Genomic DNA, 27,189 nt, shown 5'->3' with positions numbered 1-27,189 from the left:
GTATTACATGGAAGAACTCAGTAAATATATGTTAAATGAGTACACAAATGAGACAGTTAATGGCTTTGGTTTTTACTTCCAGGCCTACATAATACACAGGTCTATCCTTGTACATTCTCTTCATTATCTCATCCTATATCTTGAAGTTCGAATTAATCATTTGTTCTGGTATGTCTCTGTGTCATCTCAGAAGTGAAATCTCCCAAGCTGATTCCCCTTTGCACTGAGCTCATCTGCATTAGTAGTAAACATTTATCTAGGCTTAGAACACATTTTCTTTGGCTCCTTTATTTTCTCTATGACCTTTCAGCATTTTCTGAAGCAGTTTCTTCACAATGGATGTGGTGCCCACATTTTTCTTAATGTGTACAGTCAAACACTTGCCCAGACCTCCCAATGCCTCTGATCTCAATCCCTCTACTGTCCCCTGTACCCAGTGCTACACAAGATCATTGCCCTCCCACACCAACCTTCTTTAAACAGTACCTTTATTATTTCATTCTTCTTGTCAAAACATTCAACAGCTTCCTATATTCTATAACACTAAGTCTATAGCCCTCTTTCCTGGTCCCCGATTTACCTTATTTATTATCTACTCCCAAATACATACCCTTAGGCCAGCAATAGTAACATGATTAAGACTTGGCTCTAACTCTGAAGGAGCTTAAATTTTCTGTAACAATTATTTCTTCATCCCAGCACTCTTTTGTTGTTCACTCTTATTTCATGGGTAATAGGCTTGTTTCATGGCTAGACTATAAATGTTTTGAAGTTAGGGGTCATGACTTCTATTTTCTTTCTTATATAATACTTCACTTTATATTGCTTTTGGCACCAGTTTTTGTTCAAAAAAGACATGCTTGTCAATTGATTTAATATTAAGATATTAAAGGTTTATTAAATATTGTTGATTTCAAATATTAATGAATATATGACTGCTTTTCATGGTGAAAGCCAATTTTTCAATGTAATTACATGTAACAGTATCTTATTTTAATAATTAATTACTCAGATATCAACTAAGATAACATTTCCCCACCATTTTCCCCCTCCACCTCACACCTACCCCACAACTCTTATTTATGAATCACTCCATCATGATGGGCAATGCCAGAATAGCCACCAATTCCCCCAAACAGCAAATTCTGATTACTTTTTAACTAGTATGATTTACACCAAGACTTGAATTATCCCAGAATCTATGAAGTCTTCTTTACATCTGACTAATCTAACTTATATATGCATATGTATATTTGACCTAGATCTACATATTTTTCCACAAATCTGGCATCGTCCTTACTTCCAGCCCTATAATTCTCCTGCTTTCCCTCATGCCTCAGTGTTGCTTCTGAAGTCATGCACAGGTTTTGGCAGTAGTTTCCCTTGGCAGTAACTACCAGAATGAGCTACCACAAATGAGATAACATACATTAAAACTGTTTATAAAGTAATAAAATCCTTTAAGTTGGTGTTATTACTCATTATTTTCGTGATGTTGATTTTTGAGATTATTTATGTCCAACATTTGGTGCTATATAAATCTTACTTTTTTCATCTCTTATATTCAGAACATTTTTGAACGTTTTCCAGGGATCATGAGAGGCTTTCGCTTTAAGCATAACTGGCAAAATCATTCCATTAGATCCATCCCCTTTGGAGGAAAATGATTTATTTTACAAAAGTGGCATCTGCCATCATGGGGGCTCTAAAAGATGCTATCATCCTTTGGTGGCCATGCTTTACCTCCGAATGTTTTCTTTAATAAAGTAGATTGTGATCAATGTGGTTAAATAGAAGCATAATGTGTTTCTTTCAAATATTGACAAAAGAACAAATTCTTAATTAGAATCTCATGGTGGAAACTACCCCATTCACTGACTGGTGACATCATTTCTGCCACCTGGTATTCAAATCCATGTGCCACCAATACAAGAGCCCAAAATTCTTTTCTGAGAATCTATATGGATGCTTAGCTGGCGCTATAATGCATTAACAATTTTAAACATGAAACATAAACTATACCAATATGTGTTTATTACCTGATCTTGTATACTTTAAAATATAATTGTTCATGAGACCTAATTATTTTCATGGCACTTTTCTTTTTTCCCCCCTGTAAAGAAATGTTCGAGAAAAATAACCCTGTTTAGAACATGTTAAATCTTTATCATCTTTATTTTTTATCAAAAGAGTAAAAGACATGTCTATGGATAACCCTGCAGGAGTCAAAAGCCTGTGGCAGGTTTCAGAGAATCATCTGTTCCCTCCTGAGCTAGGAGGATTTGGAGGACAGAGCTCTGGAAGTTGCCAGGCCTTGGGGGCAAAGCAGGTTTTTGTAGATAAACCTTAAGTCACAGATTCTACCTTTTGGAGCCAGATATCATTTTGTAGATTAATTAATACTTGTGAGGACTTTGAGGATGAAAGGCATTGTGAGCACACAGTGTTTTCTTATTTTAAAACAAAAGACAGCCACTTTGGGGGAAAGATTCTGTTGACTAAACCGAAGGAAAAAATCCACAAGTGCTTCAGTCTTTCAAAATTCTACTTTGGCGAGATAAAATTAGGTTTTCTGAAATAACATGCTCCCAGATACTTAAGCTGATAGTATGTTAATAATAATTATATAATTTAATGATTCATAGAAACCATTTCCAGTTTTCATTGTTTCATGCACCCTTTCTTGTCTCAAATAGCAGTGTGTTTATAAATTCTGATATTTGTTGAGGCCATTCCTGTGCTAGTTTTTGGGTATGCATTGATATGCCAAATACTCATGTTCTTTTCTTGAGGGACTTTCAATCTATGGGTAAAGAGAAGTGTTCAATAAGTAAGGGAATAAATCATTCCATAAATGCATATTACAAAACCTGCTTTAACAGCAGAAAAACAAGTTTCTATGTGAGAGGGAGAGCCTACCTTGGATTGAGTAGTTATAAAAACACTCTTTGAAGGGGACATTTAAATTGAGATATGCAGTTTGGAGATTGTCAAGCAAAGAACTGGAAGAAGAATGATTCAAACAGAAGGAACAGCAAGAGCAAAGGTCTAGAGGACAGAACAAATTGTTACATTTGGAAAAGTATAAGAATCACACACTGGCTAAAATAGAGAAATAAGTCAGGGGATGTGAGCAAATGGCGGGGGGGGGCGGGGCGGGGGGCGGTGATTCTCAGATCATGAAGGCCTGGAGCTGATAGTAAGGAGTTTAGAAACCATTAAAACACAACAAGAGGTTCAAATAATTTTTCCCATCCAGACACATATTTTAAGTTCATTTAACTCTAGAGTAGAGAAAAAGAACACACAACAACAACAAAAATGCTATTAACATTGAATAACCCTGTCTGCCGTACTGCTTAGACTGAAATATATATACAAACACACACATACACACATACATTCATATACATACACACACACTAGAGGCCCAGTGCACAAAAATTTGTGCACTCAGTGTGTGTGTGTTGGGGGGGGCGGGGGTTCTTAAGCCCAGCCTGTGCCCATTTGCAGTCCAGGACCCCTTGGGGGATGTCCACCTGTTGACTTAGGCCCACTCCCCAGGGGATCAGGCCTAAGCTTGCAGTCAAACATCCTTCTGGCAGCCAGGGAGCCCTCTGGGGATGTCCGACTAAAGGCTTAGACCCCCAAGGGATCAGGTCTAAACCGCTAGTTGGACATTCTTAGTGCTGCCACGGAGGTGGGAGAGGCTCCTGCCACCACCTCTGCACTGACCAGCCATGAGCCAGCTTCTGGCTGAGTGGCACTCCCCATATGGAAGTGCACTGACCACCAGGGGACAGCTCCTGAATTGAGCGTCTGCCCCCTGGTGGCCAGTGCACATCATAGCAACTGGTCATTCTGCCGTTAAGTCAATTTGCATATTAACCTTTTATTATTATTATATAGGATGTCCCTATTTCATCTTTTGCCCCCTCTACCCAGCTCTTGCCCCCCACTTCTTTCTGGCCATCACCATACTGTTGTCTGTGTCCATGGGTTGTGTATATATTTTCTTTGGCTAATCCCTTCTTTAAATTCACTTCTTTAAATTTTTATTTTCAGATAAGTGCTTATAACTGAACTATTATATATTTTTCTATTATATCATTTAGAATTAAGATATTTTTTAATTGAACACTTGTAAATTTTAGCACAATTTAATAAATTATACTAGAAGCAATTAGGAGGTTTTTCATGTAATGCAGATACATTTCAATTAATATTTTATTAATTTTTAATTTTTTAATATTTTAATTTGAAATAATCTCATACATGTAAAAAAAACCTATAAAATACTACAGCATATTATATGTACCCTTCACCCAATTTCTTAGGTGTTAATAATTTAAACATAACCATTATACAACTAACAAAATTTGGAATATATTTTTCTTATAATCTCTTTAATGTTACTTAATCCATTTACTTTTGTTAATCTTCACCCAAGGATATTTTTCCATTAAATTTTAGAGAGAGTGAAGGGAAAGGTAGAGACACATTGATTGGTTGTCTCCTGCACATTCTTTGATAGGGACTGGGTGGGGATCAAGCCAGCAACTGAGGTACAAGCCCTTGACTGGAATTGAGCCTGGGACCCTTCAGTCCACGGGCTAATGCTCTATGCACTGAGCAAAACAGGCTGTAGCTTAGTTCATTTACTTTTAATCTATATGTGTCTTAATATTTAAAGTGGGTTTTGTTTTTGATTCACCCTCATAATCTGTCTTTTAATTGGTGCATTTATGCCACTGACTTTCAGAGTGCTTACTAATAGAGTTACTGCCATATCAGGTGGCTTCTGGGGCTTCTTGGGCTTCTGGGGCCAGCCTGCGGCTTAGGATAGGATCTGATCACGGGTGGCAGGCAGTTTCTGGGGCTTCTGGGGCCGGCCAGCGGCCCAGGATCTTATCTGATCACGGTCAGCAGGCAGGCGGCTTCTGGGGTCGCACATGGGGGCCTGGATGGTGGCTCACACTGGCGACTTACGCTGTCCCACCCTGCCTACAGTATGCAAATTAGCCACCATCTTTGTTGGCCATCAATTTGCATATTGCGCCAATTAGCCAATGGGAGGTGTAGTGAAGGTACGGTCAATTATCATGTTTGTCTATTATTAGATAGGATAGACAATATCTTAGGATGCCTAAGATATTGGTCGACCAGTCGCTATGACACACACTGACCACCAGAGGGTGGACGCTCAATGCAGGAGCTGGCCCCGGTAGTCAGTGCACTCCCACGGCGGTTATGCTGTTCAGCTGACCGACAGGTACCAGATGCCGGGCTCACTGCTGGCAAGCGCAGCTGCAGCAGTGCAAGCCTTTCCTGCCTCCACAGCAGTGCTACCAAGCAGCAGCTGCAGCAGGCGCAGTGGGGCTGGGATGATGGGAGTGGCCCAGCCCGGGCTCAGGCTCCTCCCCGGCTGCCTGCCGCTTTGTGCACTACTCCATCCCTCAGGGAATATTGGATGGCCAGTTTGGCCCGATCCCCACAAGCTAGGCTTGGTCTGTGGGGATTGGGCTAAAACTGGCTCTCCAACATCCCCTGAAGTGTCCGATTGCGAGAGGGCGCAGGCCAGGCTGAGGGACCCCACCGGTGCATGAATCCATGCACCGGGCCTCTAGTTAGGTTCTAACAAAAAATGAATTATGCTAATGACTGGCCTAGACAGTACAGAGAAGGCCATTCTAACTGAGCTCCAATAGCAGGCAAAGAAATAGCAATATTTTTATATCAAGGACACAAAGAAATATAATTCAGAACAGAAGAGAAACTGAAGAGGAGGAAGGAGAGGTGAGATACAGGAAAAGTCTCCAGAAGACTGAAGTAAGCTTTTGAGACACAAAGAGGTGCCTTCATGAGTCTGTTTCCCAAACAGAACCTGGATTTTTTGGTCTGACCAAACAAAACACACTGGTTACAAGATGAAAGTCTTAGGAAAAAGGCTATGGGGGTTTTTAGACATCAAATACTAGCTTTTTCAAAATGACATTTTGATGATTTAGGGGTAAATAAATCAGGACATGTGGGTAAAATTCCTTTGAAACACACAGGGGTTTAAAATTATGGGGAAAATATTTGGCAAAACATAATATGTGCTTTGCCAAACCCAACATTAGAAAAATGGCTTAAGACATTCAGCAGAACCCCAATGCCTAACATGCTCTCTCATTCTCAGTGAGAGAAAGGGAGAATATCCATGAGAGTATTGAGCAACATGTACATAGATGGTTATTAATAGGTTGCAGTGAGCAAACTCTGCCTAACTCTAAGGCCTGAAATCAAGACCAGCTTCTCAAGAACTTCTTGGAGAATGCTTAGTTGCTCCTTCCCTGGCACCACTCATGCATGACCCAGAATCATTTTCCTTTGCTGTTCTTATATTCTCCTTTTCATGTAATCAGTGTATCCAACTTGATTTTGGCTTACCACTTTTTAAAAGTATGTGCATAGTAAATTATATATTTACATTAGGCAAACCATTATATTTCATGATTTCATGTCTCTAAAAACATCACATTTCAAGCTATATGTAAGATATTTCTATAAATAAGCATTTAATTCTTTATAAAATTAGTGCTTTATATGACATACAGAAAAGCTGTATTTTTAAGATGATTTGTCCCCTCACTTTCATTTCTGTTCCTAACAAATTGCATCTACAGCAGGTCCACATATAAGGTTAACAGATCTGATATAGCAAAAAAGAGACAGTATAAAAATAAGTGGAGATGGAGAAGAAAAATGTAAACAGTGAGCTCCAAGGAGAGAAGTGGTACATCCGAAAGACATCGTTATGAGAAGGAAAGCCAATGGAGTTATGTAGGATGAATATGTTCCAGAGATATACAGCATGCTAATATACAGCATGCTGATTATTGTTAATAAGATTGTATTATATACTAGACATGTGCTAAGAGATTAGATCTAAGGTGCTCTTACCACACACAAAAAAAGAAAAGGTAAGAAAGGTAACTATGTGAGGAGATGGATGTGTTAATTAGCTCGACTATAGTAATCATTTCATTATGTATATGTATGATTGTACAAAACACTACGTTGTACAACTTCAATATAATTTTTATTTTAAAAATAGAAAAAATGAAAAATAAATTTAAAATTAAGCCAATGGAAAGTAGACAGGCAGATATATCTATTTCTGTGGGTAATGGAGAAGTAAAAAAGAATTTAAGAGGAAAAGAGAAGCATAATTTAGGAGTAAAATGATATAACCAGGTGTGTCCCCATTCTGAGTTTTATAATAGAAACTAGAGGCTCGGTGCATGGATTCGTGCACCATTGGGGTCCCTTGGCCTGGCCTTTGCCCTCTCGCAATCTGGTACCCCTCAGGGGATGTCAGAGAGCTGATTTCAGCCCGATCTCTTCAGGCCAGGCCAAGGGACCCTCTTATATGCATACTAGAGGCCCAATGTACGGTGCACAAATCCGTACACCAGGTTTCTAGTATGCATATAAGATCTTGGGTTAATCTTTTCTTGTCCTCCTTTCTCCCACCTTCACTCTGAGATTCATCAGTGTGTTCCATGTTTCCATGCCTGTGGTTTCTACTCCTGCATTGAGCATCTGCTCCCTAGTGGTCAGTGTGCATCATAGCTACCAGTCAGCCAGTCGGCCAGTCAGCCAGTCGCTTAGGTTTTATATATATATATATACTAGAGGCCCGGTGCACAAAAATTTGTGCACTCAGGGGGAAGGGGGGATCCCTCATCCTGGCCTGTGCCCTCTCACAGTCTGGGACCCCTCAGGAGATAACAACCTGCTGGCTTAGGCCTGCTCCCGGGTGGCAGAGGGCAGGCCCAATCCCTAGGTGCAGCCCCTGGTCGGGCTCAGAGCAGGGCCGATTGGGGAGTTGGGGCGCCGCCCCCTGTCATGCACAGAGCAGGGCAGATTGGGAGGTTGCGATGCCACCCTCAGTCATGCTCAGGGTAGGGCTGATTGGGGCGGTGGGGCACTGCCCCCTGTAACACTCAAAGCAGGGTCGATGGGGAGGTTGCAGCGCCACCCCTTGTCACACACAGAGCAGGGCCAATCCGGGGGTTGGGAAGCTCCCTCCTGTCACGCACAGAGCAGGGCCCCTCAGGGGGTTGTGGAGCTCCCCGCTGTCACGCACAGAGCAGGGCCGATCAGGGGGTTGGGGCGCTGCCACTGTCACACTCAGGGCAGGGCCGATGGGGAGGTTATGGCTCTACCCCATCACACACAGAGCAGGGCCCGTGGGGGGGGGGGCGCCGCCCTCTATCACCCACATAGCATGGCCGATCAGGGGGTTGGTGCACCGCCACTCTCACACTCAGGGCAGGACCGATGGGGAGGTTATGGCTCTACCCTGTCACACACAGAGCAGGGCCCGTGGGGTGGGGGGTGGGGGGGGGTTGGGGCGCCGCACCCTGTCACACACAGAGCAGGGCCGATCAGGGGGTTGGGGTGCTGCACCCTGTCACACACAGAGCCGCAGGGCGATCAGGGGTTTGGGGAGCTCCCCCGTATCAGGCACAGAGCAGGGCTGATCAGGAGGTTGGGGCGCCTTCCCCTGTCACGAACAGAGCAGGGCAGATAGGGAGGTTGTGGCCCTGCCCCCTGTCACACACAGAGCTACAGGGCGATCAGGGGGTTTGGGCGCTGCCCCCTGTCACGCTGATCCCGGTGCTGGGAGGCCTCTCGGCTCCGCTGATCCCAGTGCTGGGAGGCATATTACCATTTTGCTATATAGGATAGAGGCCTGGTGCATGGGTGGGGCTGGCTGGTTTGCCCTGAAGGGTGTCCTGGATCATGGTGGGGGTCCCCACTGGGGTTCCTGGCCAGCCTGGGTGAGGGGATGATGGCTGTTTGCAGCTGGTCACACACCCTTCAGGGTGGGGGTCCCCACTGGGGTGCCTGGCCAGTCTGGGTGAGGGGCTGAGGGCTGCAGCTCCCAACTGCTTCTTTTTTTTTCTTGTTATTCTGGGCCAGCTTTAGCTCTGGCTCCAGCTGTGAGGTCTCTGCTGCTGAAAGCAGGTATCTGGTTTGTTTGGGTTCTATAATCAAAACAATGTGTAACTCCAGCTCTGAGATCCCAGCTCGCTGAAAGCAGGTTTCTGGGGTTTTGTTTAGCTTCTATATTTTTTACAATGTTTCAAACTGCAGGCTCAGAGGCCGGCAAGGCAGGCAGGGAACATTGGTTTCCTCTTTCACTGAAGCAAGCAAGCCTCATGTTCGCCTCAAGCTGCCTGGCTGCCAGCTGCCATCTTTGTTGGCAGTTAATTTGCATATCACCCTGATTAGCCAATGGGAAGGGTAGCGGACGTACGCTAATTACCATGTTTCTCTTTTATTAGATAGGAAATAGTCTAGAGGCCCAATGCATGAAAATTCATGCACTTGGGGTCGGGGGGGGGGGGTGGTTGTCTCTCAGCCTAGCCTGCGTGCTCTCACAATCCAGGGCCCTTTGGGTAGGATCCAGTCCCATTGCAGCATGGCTCTGGTTCCACGGGCCTGCGGGCCGGTGGGGAGGGACCAAGAGGCCAGTCTGATAGCAGCATGGCTCCGGTTCCCTGGAACCTGCAGGTGGGGGGAGGGACCAAGATTCCTAGATCGCAGCATGACTCTGGTTCCCCAGAGCCTGCTGGGGTGCAGAGGGACCCAGAGGCCAGTCCAGTGGCAGCATGACTCAGCTCCCACAGCTCCCTCCAGCTGCTGCACCGTGAGAGGCTGGGACCCAGCACTGACTCCCGCTGTGGGCAGCCAGGACCCAGGACTGACTCCCACCTTGCCAGCCAGGACCCTAGCCTGGTGTTTGATTGTCCGTCCGGACGTTTAGGTTGTGATGGCCCCTGACTCTTTATATATTAGGATTATAAAATCAAACAAGATTAACAGGAAAGTACTGAGAGCTATTAAAAGTTCAGAAAAAATATAGTAAATGCCTCATAATTAAATAGGAAAATAAATTTTAAATATGTTTGACAATTACAGTAGCCTGGTGTTGTAGTTACAGAATGATGAGGCATAGTTCTCCTGGAGCAGGGCAGTCCATCAGAGACGGATTCACAGAGTGGCAGTATTTTGAATGGCCCTCGCAAGTTTAGGGCTGTCTCAGTTTTGTGGGTCTAAATAAATTATATTTATCAAAGTTATCAGGGCTTAGAGAGATAATGATCCCTAGGGACTATCTACTAGTAACCAAATTGTAAGTCTGATGTATAAACTATAATTTTGATTTATAAATTTATGTAATGGATATTCTGATGCTGACTATTTTAGGCACCCACATTCTACATCAAAGGACCTAGGAAGTTGATTTAGGAGTCAGAGTGTTGCCAGTGAACACAGAATCAGAACAAAGGGGAAAAAGAAGAATGACTTAAATACAATAGCTGAGTAAATGGTATAAGGAGTAAGGGCTTTGCGGTTCTGGTGTTGAAAGCCAAGTTTTCCTCATCAAAATCTGGTGAAAGCCTTAGATCCAATTCATTTCCTTTTATCAACATGTATTTTGACAGGACTCTTTTGGTGTACTGGTGCTGATGAAAACCTATTGTTTTCGATTCTACTTCTTTATCTGAGAACAGCGTGGAGACTTCACATAAAAAATGGCAGTGTCCGTACTTATGAGAGTAGGCTGGTCTTTCTGCCACAAGTGCTACATTAATCAGAGATCACCTTCTGCCCTCCTGCCTTGTCTCTCACCTCCAGCTAAGGTTGATAACCCGGTGCTACCTGGCTATCTACTACCATGCATGCTTTTCATCTGTATTTGAGCAGAGTTTGGTCTACTGAGTAAGTCCTCAATGCTAGAAGACTGGCTGGCATCCAATCTAGACAAATTGCTCATCTTTCCTGCCACTTAGCATTAAATAGGACTTCTGTGGGACATTGGACAAATAGCTCAAGAAGCCAGATTCAGCATCTAAAGATTGGTTGACATTTGTTAAGTATACATAATTTAGGGAGTGTTACTATCTTAAATACCTTCAAATTGGCCCAGAACTTGGCATTATGGTATCCTCAACTTAGACCTAAAGCTAAATATAATTTTATATATTACTAGAGATAAGACCACCTGAGTCCTAGATGACCAACATACTCAACTGTAATTTATGTATCATTGTCCTTTCAAACCATGGCATGACCGTAAAGTAGGAATAAATAATTAGTATGGTACCATGTATAAACCTACATGCAAAATACATGGAAATCTTTTGCTTGACTTAATACTTCTGCCAGCTCCTATGAGCCTCCCAGAATAATTGATTCTTGGTGCCTAAAACATAGTGAGACATTTCAAAATATGATGACAAGGACTACTAAAGTAATTTAAAATCTACCTCATGAAATATTTGCTTGCCAGAATGGGACTTAAAATAAGGCAGTGCTTTCTGTGTTGGAAGCCTGGTTGGAGTTTTCTATTCCAGGGCAAAAGCTGGCCTAAGTGTCTGAGGTGGCTGGAGGGGATTATGGTATCCATTCCCCTTAAAAGCAAAACAGGGTGAACATAGCAGCTGTATTGAAGGGGAAGGTTTTCTTTCTTTTTTTTTTTTTTTAACTTGAAAATTGGTTGAAAGAATGAATGACTGTAGATAAATATAAAGAGACAATGGGGACGAATGAACACTTTCCAGAAGTGAGAATGTGTGCATGATGTCTGTACATGTATATAACTACATGTAGAAACATTCATGCAGATACTTATAGATATGTAAAAATGTGCACATTAGTAATAGTAAGTGTTGTAGCTAAGAGTACACAGTAAAAGGATGATTAGCTTCTTCTTATTACACTGAAGGCAGCTTGGATTTTGGAAGATATAGGAAAATATTACTAAATTGCCATTTACCCCTTCCTCTTTCCTTTTTCCCGGACCTCTTTGTGGTTATACCTGACAACTGTAATGCATTGACTCAAGACCAAGGGAAATGGCTCAGTCTGTTTAATGGCAATTAAGTCAAATGTATAGAGTTCTAACATGAGATATACAGACCCTGGCCCTAATCTCAGGTACCTTGAAAAGATCCAGCAGTTTCTGGAAGAACATAGCTTATGTGTTCAAGGAGATGGAATTTTAAGGTAAATAATTTTAGCCTGCTTATGTTGATTTCCCCCCCTGCATGAGTATTAACTTTTGCCTTTCACATTCCTCTTTTTGAGAAATGATCAACAAAACACTTATCTGGTCTACCCAGTGGCCTTTTCGTGAATATTTTTGGGGTAAGAAAGGGTATATTCTTAGCTGAGAAAGCATGCATCAATTTTTCTGATGGGTAGAGAGGTTTTGTGGCTTTTTGGTAGATAAATTCAGGCTTTTGGTAAATTTTATTTTCATCAGACGAAAGCTTAAGTAAAACAAATTTTGTCTATGGTTACACAACAAAATTTCTCAATATACATTCATAAAGAAAGGGACCTCCTCTGTGATGCTAATTGCTACTGAAAACATCCTTCTTTCAGGCATTTGTAGAAACCAGTGCTACCCAGAGTTACACACTGAACTTATTATATGGGTTTTAGTGGGTAGACAAACAAGATTCCTTGGCACCAAGAAAAGGGAACAGTATACATGGAATAAAAGGTGGGGAAAGCAAATGAATAGATGTATCCAAGTATAAAAAAGTCATTAATGAGCATCATGATTCTAAAAATTGTGCAAGAGAGCTTCCTTAGACTCTTTTACCCTGTGGAGAGCATGCTGAAGTAAAAGGAATTTTCTGGAAATGTTGATATGTGAAAAAATCTTTACTATGATTATCATAAATTATCACAATTTTCTTAATTATTATTCAAAATTCTTCTCCCCTAATATATTTTTGAAGGTTAAGTACTGTACTTTGTATTAGGAGTATAATAATGAACAAGTCAGAAAAGATATTGCCTAGATCAGAGTGGGTCTGTAAACAGCCAATTCTTTAACTGGTGAAATTTTAGTGGTTTGAGACAACTGATTGCCAAATATCTCTTCCTTTCATCTGTCACAATACAGATTGAATTTCTTGGCTTTTCCAGGTTCCTATGATGATTTAAATAAAAATGTAAACAGTCCATTATTCATACACTCATTTGATCAAACAGTATTTATTATTGTGACTATTGGTGCTATCCAGGACTCTAGGTTCTGGGAATCCAGGTCAGAAAGGTAAAGTCACAGCACAGGTGCAGGCACAAGCAAGTAAGTGGACCATTACAAACAATCCCGTAAAAGCTATGATAGTGACAATGGCAGAATGGAAATGGCGATTCAGGACAGGGGCCCCTAAAAGAGATTGCAGAGGAATCATGGGAAAACTCTAACAGACACATTGCATTTTAAATTAGATGTCACATGTTTAGGAGTTTGTTAGAGGAAGGCATGGTGGAGGTGGAATATTACAGCAAGAAGAAAGCATCTAGGGCGGGGGTGGGCAAACTTTTTGACTCGAGGGCCACAATGGGTTCTTAAACTGGACCGGAGGGCCGGAACAAAAGCATGGATGGAGTGTTTGTGTGAACTAATATAAATTCAGAGTAAACATCATTACATAAAAGGGTACGGTCTGTTTTTTTCAATAGCTTTATTCATTTCAAATGGGCCGGATCCGGCCCGCGGGCCGTAGTTTGCCCACGGCTGCCCTAGGGTGTCACTGAGTGAGGTCCTTCAATATTAGGCAGATGACTTATTTTTTATTTTAATTGATTTCAGAGAGGAAGGGAGAGGGAGAGAGAGAGAGAAACATCAATGATGAGAGAGAATCATTGATTGGATGCCTCCTGCACACCCCCTACTGGGGATCAAGCTCACAATTCTGGGCATGTGCCCTGACCAGGAATCAAACCAGCAACCTCCTGGTTCATAGGTTAATGCTCAACCACTGAGCCATGCTGATAGGGCAGGCAGGTAACTTCTTAAATCTTTTATCCTATAGCATGGGAGAGAAGGTGCCAGCAATTCATCAAGATGAAAAGAGGGAGCACAGGGTAAGCTCATAGAATGGAGGTGTGTGAAATAAGGGGAAGGTAGAAATAGAATGTTAAGAAACTAAAACAGCCCTGGCTGTTTCAGCTTAGTGGATAGAGCGTCAGCTTGCAGACTGGAGGGTCCAAGGTTCGATTCCAGTCAAGGGCACATGCTCGGGTTGTGGGCTCAATCCCCAGTAGGGGGCATGCAGGAGGCAGCCAATCGATGATTCTCGTCACTGATGTTTCTATGTCTGTCTCCCTCTCCCTTCCTCTCTGAAATCAATACCAATATTAAAAAAAATATATATTGGTTGAAACTAAAACACTTATTATAGACTTTTCTGGGAGTCACTAGATCACAATTTGCATGATGCATTTATTACCCTAGAACTCCACAAAACTTCTGTGGTGTTATAAAAAATTATTGAATCTCCTTTAAGAATCTTGCTGACGTACAAGTAATGAAAGCCAATACATACAAACAGGAAAGGAAACAAACCCACATTATAGAAGATGTTAGTGGGATGGTGTTACACAGGATATCTTGGTAACAACAAAATACATGCAATGTCACTGTCTTAAATGTCCTTCCATGGTTCACATGACTCAGTTAAGTGGCTCCATTCAATTTTTCTAGATTCCTCGCCTCAGCAGGTTCATGAGGAAGTGGGGGTGTGGAATAAAAAACAAAAGAACTTTTCCAAGGATGATCAGTAAAATTAAGGAGAACATCAAATTTGTCTTTGTTTTACTGTTGTTAATCAATTTTGCAAGCAAGTTACTTCAATGCCCCCAAGGAAAAGCGAGTAAAGGTGTATCACCATGTAACAAATCATTCACATTGCTCTTTGTAATCTTTCTTTTGGATATTTAAGGGCTTGTAATGACTATCATCTTGCAGGCACTTCCCATAAGCTATATATGCATTATTAATGAAGTTCTATGACTGGAAACTTCTATCACTACAATGACTTTTGGAAAGCATAGGTTCATTTAAACTAATAATGCATGGGAGTTTGTCACAGTTTTAACATATGCATTCTTCTTGCAGATGGTTGAAAAAGAAGGTTATCTTCAAAAAGCTAAAATTGCCGATGGAGGAAAGAAACTAAGGTAATAAAAGTTATTTAATTCACTTTTATCTGAGTGTGATAATACCCCATCTCCTCTACTTGTGCCATCCCTGTTGTTTGAAAGTAAGGCCCTATGTTTCAAGACTAGAATACACTCTATTACTATGATCGTTATTTTCACTATAGTTATAGTTTTCCAATAAAAGTCCTATGTTCTATATTGTTGCACAGAATCTATATATATAAAAGCCTAAGTGACCGTTACAACCAGTTGGCCAGAACACCTGGTCTCTCTGACATGCACTGACCACCCAGGGGCAGAGGCTCAATGCAGGAGCTGCCCCCTGGTGGTCAGTGTGCTCCGACAGCAGGAGTACCACTCAGCCAGAAGCCGGGCTCATGGCTGACAAGCACAGCTGCAGAGGTGGCAGGTGGTGGGTGGCGGGGAGCGGGAGCGCCAGGGCACCCGGTCCCAGCTAGGGTTCCTCCCTGGCCGCCTGCTGCTTCGGCACTGCTACATCCCTTGGGAGATGTTGGACTGCCGGTTTTGGCCTGATCCTCACAGGCCGGCAGTCCAACATCCCCTGAGGGGGTCCTGGATTGAGAGAGGGCACAGGCCAGGCTGAGGGACCCCACCCGTGCATGAATTCATGCACCTGGCCTCTAGTACATAAATAAAGTGCTCTTGTCTTCTTAGGACTTGAAATCTTTAAAAAATGGAAAGAAATAAGATAATGGGTTTGATTTCTCATATTAACAGATTAAGGGGTGAATGGACTTGTATTGCATTAAATAAAATTTTCCTATAATACATTGCAAGCATAGTTGTTGTTGTTTTCATCAAATGAAGATCTGACATACATTTGTTACCCAAATAAAAATAAGTTGAGAAAAACAAAAGGAAAATGAACTCATTTACCAGATAAAAAGTTGAAAGTTGCATTTGGTGGTGAGATGAACACAATAGGTGAGAGAAATTAGAAAAGGTAATAAGCATTCCTCAGTCAACAACAGAAAAAACCTTGAAGGAAAAAAGTTAATAGGAGGGTAGAGAAAGGCACTAGAATATTGTGAATGTGTAGAATATTTAGAAATAATTACCTCCATTTTAGATTTTTTCCTATTTTTCATATAGGTTCTATCACAGTTGACTCTTGAACAACATGGAAGGTTAGGGGTGCCTATCCCCCACATAGTTGAAAATCTGCCTATCATGTTGTTTCTTAAAGTGGCCCTTCACTTTGGTGAATTCAATCAACCTGAAATTGAAAACAGTATTTTTGTTTCACTGTTGGGAATCCGCAGTGGGGAATCTGCATTTGGGAATGCGAAAATAGTGCTTTCCATCTCCTCGGTTGAATCTTCTAGGACAGTGGTTCTCAACCTTCCTAATACCGCGACCTTTTCATACAGTTCCTTATGTTGTGGTGACCCCCAACCATAAAATTATTTTCGCTGCTACTTCATAACTGTAATTTCGCTACTGTTATGAGTCGTAATGTAAATATCTGATATGCAGGATGTATTTTCATTGTTACAAATTGAACATAATTAAAGCATAGTGATTAATCACCAAAACAATATGTAATTATATATGTGTTTTCCGATGGTCTTAGGCGACCCCTGTGAAAGGGTCGTTCAACCCCCAAAGGGGTAGCGACCCACAGGTTGAGAACCGATATTCTAGGGCAAAACCAGCAGATAGGAAGGGCCAAAGGTGTTTATTGAAAAAATTCCTCCTATGTGTGGACCCATGCAGTTCAGGCCCATGTTGTGCTTGGTGATATGCAAGCTACAAAGATATGTAGAACGTATTCAAATTGGGAGACAAGGCATATAGTGTCCTTGCTCATAAACCAGAGGTGGGGAACATCCAGCCCTCTAGCTGTATAAAGCCCGCATATGATCTGTCCCTGCGGAGGTATTAGGGGTGAGTTAATTAAATATTTAACCAAATATAGCAGACTATTTTTAAATTAATATTTATTGTTGAGATTATTACAGTGGTCTCCCTTTTTCCCCCCCATATCTCCCCTCCACCCGGTTCCCACCCCACCCCAGGCCCTCGCCGCCCTATTGTCTGTGTCCATAGGTAATGCATAAATACATATAAGATCTTTGTCTAATCTCTTCCCTGCACCCCCACACCCCTTTCCCTCTGAGAATCATCTGTCTGTTCCATTTCCATGCTCCTCATTCTATTCCATTCACCAGTTTATTCTGTTCATCAGATTTTTTATTCATTTGATTTTTTAGATTCAATTGTTGATAGATATGTATTTGTTGCCACTTTGTTGTTCATATTTTTATCTTTAGCTTTTTCCTCTTCTTAAAGAATACCCCTTAGCATTTCATACAATACTGGTTTGGTGATGATGAACTCTTTAGCTCTTTATCTGACCTTCCATTCTAAATGATAGCTTTGCTAAGTAGAGTAATCTTGGTTGTAATGGTTGTAGGTTCTTGCTATGCATCACTTTGAATGTTAATTGCCACTCCCTTCTGGTTGGATAATTTCTGTTTAGAAATCAGACAGTCATATGGGCACTCCCTTGTAGGTAACTAATTGCTTTTCTCTGCTTGCTTTTAAGTTTCTCTCTTTGTCTTTTCACCTTGGCATTTTAATTATGATGTGTCTTGGGTTCCACATGTTTGGGGTTCTCTGTGCTTCCTGGACTTGTAAGTCTCTTTCTCTCACCAGTTAGGGGAAGTTTTCTGTCATTATTTCTTCAAATAGCTTTTCAATATCTTGCTTTCTCTCTTCTTCTGCAACCCCATAATTCGGATATTGGTACGTTTGAAGTTGTCCCAGATTCTCTTTACACTATCTTCATATTTTTTTATCCTTTTTTCTTTTTGCTCTTCTGGTTTGGTGTTTTTGCTTCCTCATATTTCAAATCATTGATTTGATTCTCAGGATCCTCTAGTCTATTGTTGAATCCCTGTATATTATTCTTTATTTCAGTCAGTGTATGCTTTATATCTGACTGGTCCTTTTCCATTTTTTTTTTTTTTGGCATCCTCACTAAGATCCTTGAAAGTCTCAGTAAGTGCCTTGGAGGTTTTTAGGAGATTCTTGAGTAACCTTATAACTGTAGTTTTGAACTCTATATCCAGTAGTTTGCTTTCTTCCATTTCTTTCATTTGTGACCTGTTTCTTTGTCTCCACATTTTGGCTGCTTCCCTGTGCGTGTTTCTATGTATTGGGTAGAGCTGCTAAGTCTCCTTGAGTTAATAGAGTGGCCTTGTGTAGTAGGTTTCCTATAGGACCCAGTGGCTCAGCCTCCCCAATATCCTGAGTTGGACACTCCAGGTGCACCCCTTTGTGGGCTGTGTGCACAATCTTGTTGTAGTTGAGCCTTGATTGCTGTTGGTGTCACTGGGAGGAATTGACCTCCAGGTCTATTGGCTATGGGGACCGACTGTGACTACCATGGGAGAGCTGCTGTGCAAGAGACACCCTTATGGAACAGGACTTGCTTCAGTGGGGCTTTGGTGCTCACTAAGTCTGCCTCTTGAGTGTGTCAGTTATAGATATAAAGAGTTTTAATATGGTATGGTCTCACACTGACCACTGGGTACACTGGCTCTTGGGTCTCCAGGGAGATGCAAAGTCAGCCACTGCCTGGGGCCACCCAGCAGGAGCTACAGAGAGATCTGCAGATTCCTACTCTTTGTATTGGGTTTTGAAGTGCCCAGATAAGAGCAAGCTGTGAAGCAAGGCAGGCTGGTGCTGGTGCTGGGCCTTGGGTCTTTTATTGATACATTTGGTGCTCCCTGACCAAGGTGCAGCTTGTTGACAAGTTTTTAGCCTGAGAAAGGACAGGCTATTGATATGCAAGAGCCTTTGCCCACAGTTTGGGTGGGCTTGTAATTGGGTGGGGCAGGGTCTCAGGCAATCACCAGGGCACAGCAAATGAAAATGGCTGCCAGTCAGCTCTGCAACCAAGGAGGTCTCAGTACGGGAACAATGACCACTGAGAGCACCTCCATGTGGAAGAAAGCCACCCCAGAGTTTCTGCTCCAATGCCAGACAGTCATATGTGTCTGGATCCCCCAGAGCCTTGCCCAGCACTGGAGCTCAGAGGAAGTGAGAGCTTGTAAATTCAGTTTGTAGTTCTGGCCTTTTAAGAGGAGCAGCTGGGTCTCCAGCAGCCTGTGTGTCACTCAGCCCCAATCTACACTGATTTTTATAGCCGGTAGATCTTACTGCCTACAGGGATTTCTTTTCCCAGCTCTGGGACCCTGGGCTGTGCATCTGGTGTGGGGTGGGACCCTTTACTCCTCTGGGCAGCCTCCACAGGGATGATCTCCCTCTAGATTAAAATAGCAACACCTGTGCGTTCCCGGACCAGCCCCCTCCACGCGTCCACACCTCTTGACAATCTCAGTGTGCTTTCTTCTTTACTTCTCTAGTTGTAGGACTTCCATTCAGCCAGCTTTCCAGCGGTTCTGGATGATGGTTGGTCTGTATTTTAGTTTTGATTTGGTTATAGGAGGCAGCGAGTGCAGGCATTTGCTTATGCCACCATCTTGGTTCTCCTAGCAGGCTAATTTTTTTAAAATATATTGTATTGATTTTTTTTTTTTACAGAGAGGAAGGCAGAGGGATAGAGAGTTAGAAACATTGATGAGAGAGAAACATCAATCAGCTGCCTCCTGCACACTCCCCACTGGGGATGTGCCCACAACCAAGGTACATGCCCCTGACTGGAATGGAACCTGGGACCCTTGAGTCCACAGGCCGACGCTCTATCCACCGAGCCAAACCTGTCAGGAGGCTAATTTTTAAGTTGACAATTTTGTATGGCCCGCAAATCTATAATAATAAAAGCGTAATATGCTAATTAGACCAGACAATCAAACGACCGTCTAGACGTCATTTCAGAAGAAGCTGCCATGGCGGGGGCTGAGGCAAAGTCTGTTAGGGGTGATCAGGCAGGCAAGCGAGTGGTTAGGGGCAATCAGGCAGTCAGGTGAGCAGTTAGGGGAAATCAGGCAGGCAGGCAGAGTGGTTAGGGGTGATCCAGCAGGCATGCAGAGTGGTAGGGGCAATCAGGCAGGCAGGCGAGTGTTTAGGGGCAATTAGGCAGGCAGGCGAGTAGTTAGGGGCAATCAGTCAGGCAGGTGAGCAGTTTGGGTGATCAGGCAGGCAAGCAGAGTGGTTAGGGGTGATCAGTCAGGCAGAGGAGGTTAAGGGTGATCAGGCAGGCAGGCTAGTGGTTAGGGATGATCAGGCAGGCAGGCAGCGTGATTAGGGGCAATCAGGCAGGCAGGCAAGTGGTTATGGCAATGAGGCAGGCAGGTAGAGTGGTTAGGGGCGATCAAGCAGGCAGGCAAGCTAGTGGTTAGGAGCCAGCAGTGCTGGATTGCAAGAGGGATGTCCAACTGCCACTGGGGTCGTGCCTAAACTGGCAGTTGGATATCCCCCGAGGGGTCCTGATTGCAAGAGGGTGTAGGCCGGGCTGAGAGCTCCCCACCCCCCATGCATGAATTTCGTGTACCAGGCCTCCAGTGATATTATAAATATCCAAATGGCCCTTGGCAGAAAAAAAAACAACAAGAAAACACATCCATAAACTACTCTTGTGAGTTTCTTTCTTTGAAGGTGATTTCAAGAAAAAGCAGAGAAGTGAAACAGCTCTTTCCTTAGCTGACTCAGAGGGAATCAGTTTTAGGTCGTTTCAGTCAGTTTACATACCATTGTGTTTGTTTCATTTGTTATCACTTTAATCAGTTTGCATCCCATGCCTGTGTTCTGGTTTAAATTCACATAAACATTAATTTGTACTCTTATTGTTATTTTAGTCAGTTTGCATGCCGTTATGAATCCTTTCAGCTTTTTTCATTTAAAGTTATATAAATTTTCGTTTTGTTTGTTTTGTTTTTTAACTTCAGGTGCACAGAATTGAGTTGATTGTACTCTTCAGTGTGTGGTCTTGTATTAACATTTTCTGGGGAGGGCCCATTGCTAGTTTTACTTTATTCTCAGTCTTCAATCCTCACTTCAATCCCTTGTGTTAGTCAGACTCACTCTCCATACATTCTAATTGGCTATATGTGTGGTTTTCTAGAAAGTAGTGTGTAGTTGTGTGTATGTGAATGTGTTCTTAATTACATAAGCCTTTTTTTCTTATAAACCTCATTTTGTTTCCTACTAGTTTAATTTAATGTTATTGTTTTGATATTTATCTATATCCATACACTTAAAATGAGTTCATTGTTTCCAACTGCTGCCCATTTTGCCATTGTGTACAAATACCAGAGTGAGCACCTAAATTGTCCCTAACTCCTTTGATCACAAACAACATTGCAGTAAACCACGTATACGGCTCCTTACTAACCTGTTAGGAGTTCTTTCCAGTGCATATCCCCAGGAGTAAAGAATTGCAGGGTAGAAGGAACACACATTTATAAATCCATTGAGTGCTGCTGCCAGACTTTTTCCTGAATGAGTGCATATGTTCACATTCTTTCTGCAATGCAGAAGAGCTCTGTCTCACCATAATCTTATCAGCACACAGCTTCATATACCTCAGTTTGGCAAGTCGATAGAGCATTACTTCAGTGTTGCTGTTATTTTTATTCCTCTGATTAGTATTCCAGTTGAGCATCACTTTATCTCGTTCAAGTCAGTCAGGTTCTGCATTCTGAGAATTGCCTCTGCATTAAAATCTATTTTCTATTGGGTTTCTGACTTTTTTGAGAGAGAGAATTCCTAATATATTTTAGGTAGTAATACCTTGTCAGCATTAGACTTTTCAAAAATCTCATCCAACTCTCTCTCATTATCCATTTACCTTCCTGATGAAAGTCCTCAAGGACCAGACATCTTTAATATGATCCCATTTGTTGCATAATCTTACTCTATTATTTTGGGGGCTTCTTTTGTCTGTATTATAAATACTTTACAAATTGAACATTGTGGATATAGTCACCATGTATAATCTATATATAAAAGACTAAGTGACCGACCATATGTCCCTCCGAGCGTCCGACCGACTGACCAGCCGGTACATATGACGCAAACTGGCAATTTAAAAATGAACGTTGACTCGCACATGCACAATACATATAAAGCTCTCGCTGGCGCCAATCACACACGATGCCAGAATGTATCTGAAGACCAACTGTTGGCACAACGTACCTCTGAAGCTGTTTTCCGTGATGCCAGCATTTGCGATGACTATTAATAAATCACAAGGGCAAACTCTAGACAGAGTAGGAATATTCCTACCTGAACCCATTTTCAGACGTGATCAGTTATATGTTGCTTTCTCTTGAGTTTGAAGAGTCTGCGATGTTAAAGTTAAATTTGTAAATACTTCATCACAAGAGAAATTAGTCAAGCACTCTGAAAGTGTTTTTACTCTTAATGTGGTGTACAGGGAGATATTAGAATAAGTTTAATCAATTTATCAGTCATTATTTTTATCAATGTTGTTTTTATATCATTTTTTGTTATTTTTATATGTCTTTGTTGTTTTTATATCATGTTGTTTATTTATTAATCAATTTACTACTTGCATATACATTTTACTAATTTTATTTCATCCCTGTCACTTCTATTGTAAAGAAAGGGCAATTAGCAATATTAAAACATTTTGTATTTTAATTTTATAATACTATATTATATATACTATTTTGATATGTAATTTTTTGCAGTAATGTAATTACTACACGAATCTTTCTTCTAATTAATTTCTTTTCAAATGTGCACAAATCCATGCACTGGGCCACTAGTAACATATAATATTCCACCATGTTGATGGGACTGTAACACACCAATCCAGTCTACACTCCTCTTTTATTTGATTTTTAAATTGATTCCAGTTTTATACTAAAATAGTTATAATTGCTGCAAACCTCCTATTACTTGTCAATTTTTCTTTTATATTTTCTTTAGGTAAACGCTAACCCTGCATTACTTGATTAAATCACATGACCATTTTATTTAAAAAAAATGCCTATTATGTATGATTATATTTCTTGCCCAAGGAGTCTGTATTTTTTTTGTAACTGCCAACAAAATGTTCAGTTTTATCATAACCTTAAAAATGTGTAACTTTATCCCATTGATAATTTTGTAAATATTAAATTATTATTACACTAGAGGCCTGGTGCATGAAATTCATCATGGAGGGGGGGTCCCCTCAGCCCAGCCTGCACCCTTTCCAATCTGGGACCCCTTGGGGGATGTCCGACTGGGGATCGGGCCTAAACCAGCAGTCGGACATCCCGCTCACAATCCGGGACTGCTGGCTCCTAACTGCCCCCCTGCCAGCCTGATACCCCTAACCACCTCTGCCTACCGACATGATCACCCATAACTGCCCCCCTGCTGACTTGGTTGTCCCTAATTGTCCCCCCCCCTTGCCAGCATGGTCACCCCTTTTGCCCTCCTTGCTGTCCTGGTTGCCCCCAGCAGCCCCCCTCTGCTGGCCTGGTCACCCCTAACTGTCCCCCCCACCAGCCTGGTTGCCCCTAACTGCCCCCCCGATGACCTGGTCACCACCAACTGCCCTCCCCTCCTGCTGGCCTGGTTGCCCCTCATTGCCCCTCCTACTGGCTTGGTCTCTCCTCACGGCCCCCCTGCCGGCCTGGTCACCCCTCACGCCACCCCCTCACCCCCGCCAGCCTGGTCACCCCATGCAGCATCCTGCTCAGTCGTTTGGTTGTCCCTCACTAACCCCCTTACCGGCCTGGTCGCCCCACACAGCCTGCTGCTCAGTCATTTGGTCCTCCCTAACTAACCCTCCTGCCAGCCTGGTTGCCCCATGCAGCCTGGTGTTCAGTCATTTGGTCATGTCTCCTTAACCCCCCTGCCGGTCTGGTCGCCCCACGCAGCCTGTTCGGTCATCCATTCAGTTGTTTCGGATGTGATGGCCCCTGGCTCTTTATATATAGAGATTGTAACTGTAATTGTTATAATTTGTATTTTCTATGTAAAATTTTGTTTGATAACTTTTTACCCATTTATCAAGGTACTTTAATATATGTTTATACATCTTGATGAGTTAGTAAATAATATTAATAAACTAGAGGCCTGATGCACGAAATTCATGCAAAAGTAGGCCTTCCTTCCTCCGGCTGCAGGCACCAGCTTCTCTCTGGCACCCGGGACCCAGGCTTCCCTCGGAGCCCGAGATTTGTCTGGAAGGTCTTCTGGAAGGATGTCCAGTCTAATTAGCATATTACGCTTTTATTATTATAGGTACTTACTCTGTCAAGCACTTGGCTAAATGTTTTACCAGTAATACTGAAATAATACTCTAAGATAGGCTGTATTATTATTTTCAATTTTACAAATAGAGAAACTTGGTCACTTGTATTAACCTCTCCTTTTTTCCAAACTTTATTGTACAAAAGATTAGTGTAAGATTTTAGCCTCACCCTCTGTTTGAAATAGGTTAGTTTTTTCCCTCTTGCTAGAAGCCTGTTGAGTCCAGGGAGTGAAAAACCATTCTTTTATTTTGTATCATCAACAGTACCAAGGGCTTCAATTGCCACTTAGAAACTTTATTTTATTAATATTTATAAAGTTTTTACTCAGAAATCCATAGTGATGTCATCCACATCATGTACTGTGTCCTTGTTTTTGTTCCTCTTCCTCCCCATTTTTCTTTCGTTAGCTTCCTCCTTTCATATATTTTCTCTTTCTAAGCAAAGTTTGACCTATTTCTGAATATGAGCAAGAGTGGGTACAGGGAAGGAGGACACTTTGGCTATATGTTACATTCATAAAGGGCCATAGATTTAGCCTTATTTTGAAATGAAGTTCCACAAATTTCCCCAGTGATCACAGACAGGATTGAAAGCCTAAAGTATTCATCATTCAACTTTAATTTTTAATTGTATACATTGAAAATATGGTGTAGTTTTTCTGATGAAGATTAGGGCTTCCTTCCTTTGGGGCCTCCAGATCCCAAATGAGAAGGAGCACCAGCCTCTCTGAAGCTCTGAGACAATAGTGAAAAGTTACTTTCAATCCTTTAATTTACAAAAGGCACCTGGCAGCATGTACGCTCTCTCAGTGCCCTTGTCTCTCCTCTGCACTCTCCCTTCATGCCTGCCCCTTCGTCGTCTCATTGTCTTATTCGTAGCTCTGCACATCTAGTCACATGTCCCTTCTCCCTCTGATCTTCAGGTAGGCCTGAGAAGTACATGTGTGTGTGCGCATGCGCACGCATGGGGTGGGGAGATGGGCAGAGGAGGGGGGTGGGAGGAAGTGGAATAAAGGTGGTGCAGGGTTATGTCCACTGGTGCCATTTTCACCCCAGGGCCCATTGCTATTAGACCTTTGGTTTGTTTCTTCTTATTTCTTTTTTTTTAAACCATTGTTCCTAAGAATAGACTTCCTTTAGAATGTGATATGGAAGTACGCTTCTGACTTATTTTTCTTTAGCACTTTCTGCTCGGGATGTCAGTAATTCATCCCAGGCTGAACCTGTCTTTCTTTTTGTGTGCAGTAGTGAGGACTAGAAGAAGGTTTGGAGACCACATAATGTGGAAGTAAACTTGTTAAAGGTTGCTTTGGTTTTATGATTTTCTTCATCTGCTCCATTATAATTTCCAACATCTGATAGCTCTTTGAATATGTAAAGCTTTTCTGTTTCTTGCAGTACTGGCAGAGACGTGTATATTTATACCTCCATGTCTATTTGACCCTCCTTTTAGACATGACAATTTATAAGAAGCTTAAAATATGGGAAGGAAGAATTAAGTTTCTAACACACCAGTTTGAGAACGAGTCAGAACATTTAACAGTATCTGAGTGTTTTTGTGGTAAATTAGCCAGGGAGACTAGAGTAAATTACTTTCACTCCCTCCCCGGGTGCGAACTCAAGTCAAATCCAGTGTGACCAAGTCAGCGAACAAAGGCAGGCAGCCCAAAGAAGGTCTGAAATTTACCAAGAAATCTCAGATATTTTCCTCTGCATTTTGGTTAGCCACGCTTTCATTATCCAAGGAGGCATAAGAGAGGTGAGCGTAGGATTCAAAGTTTAATGCTGGAGCAAATGACTGTGTAAAACTTGGAGCTCGAGCTGACATTCTTATAACCATAATGAGTAGTTCAAGGGGCATTCTCCATCAAGGGTTCCTCAGATAAGCAGTTACAAAGTTGCTGTTATTATGTGCTGCCATCCGGTGTCCATGTTGTAGAATGCAAAGAGTTTTAAGCCAAGCTGATGCCTATAGAGTTTTGTTATTTTTTTTGTTTTGTTTTGTTTTTTGTTCTTTTCTTTTGTTTGTTTGTGTTTAAGTTTGTTTGTGTTTTTCTTTTTGTTTTTCCACCTTCACAACTCACAATTTGTTTTGAGAAAGCCCTTTAAGTGTCTCACTAATTGCATAAATCAGTCTTTATTTGAATGTAGTTCCTCTTCCTAATTGTAGTAAGCACCTTGACCCCTTAGATGCGATTTGTTTTTGTACAAAAAAAAAATTAAAGTAAATGCCTGCAATTCTTGTATCTGTTTCCTGCACTGAGTCACTACCCTCAATATCAATGCCTCACATGACTGGTACCCTGTAAATTTGTGGGGAGACTGGCTCACCTATTCCTAGGACCTCTGACTTAATGAAGTGGGATAGTTCTTGAGCTTTGTGTCCTACTTAATCTTTAAGTCCATCCAAGTGTTTGGTTTTTTATCTTTCCTTGTGGGAAATACAAAAAAGTGTTCTCTTATTTAAGATGAGACATTAATTGGCTCCAACCAGTGAATACATTTACCTCGTGGCCATCATGGGGAGGTGGGAATAAAAGGGCTTGCAATTCATCATTCCAGGACAGCCCAGGTCAGGCTATAAAGTGGCCTTTCTCCAAAAAGAAAGACATTCAACTAATGAAAACAGTTCTGTATCTTCCTTTCTCAGAGCCTTTTGTGATGCTCTGCATACCCGTGCCTTATAGGACTAAGGAAGAGTTGCATGCGACCTGCTCTAGAGACAGCTGATGCAGTAGAATGAACATGGCCTTGAAGGTCCAGGAGATGTGGCCTCAATCCCACATTTATGATTTATGTGCCCTTGAGTATTCTGCAGCCTCACTAAGCTTTAGTTTCCTCACCTGTAAAATGGGTGCATTACCCACTTCCCAATGTTGTTTGGAGAATTTATTTGTTTCCATGTTTATTCCCTGTCTCCTCTGAGTTACAGGTAGACTTCTTAAGGTCTGTCTTATATGCCT

At 42.0% G+C, this 27,189-nt stretch overlaps 1 protein-coding gene across 1 annotated transcript in view; it reads left to right on the top strand.

Annotated features, from left to right (window-relative positions):
• Positions 1-27,189, top strand: part of ARHGAP15 (Rho GTPase activating protein 15) — a 676,830-nt gene that overhangs the window by 87,337 nt on the left and 562,304 nt on the right. Inside the window, exon 4 of the mRNA XM_081095909.1 lies at positions 14,981-15,042. Within this exon, the coding sequence (XP_080952035.1) occupies positions 14,981-15,042 (62 nt within the window). The remainder of the gene's footprint in view (positions 1-14,980; positions 15,043-27,189) is intronic.

The sequence above is a fragment of the Myotis nattereri genome (assembly GCF_964212035.1).
Source record: "Myotis nattereri genome assembly, chromosome: 7".
Lineage (NCBI taxonomy): Eukaryota > Metazoa > Chordata > Mammalia > Chiroptera > Vespertilionidae > Myotis > Myotis nattereri.
The sequence above is the reverse complement of the archived record's forward strand: the minus strand, read 5'-3'. Positions and strand labels throughout refer to the sequence as shown.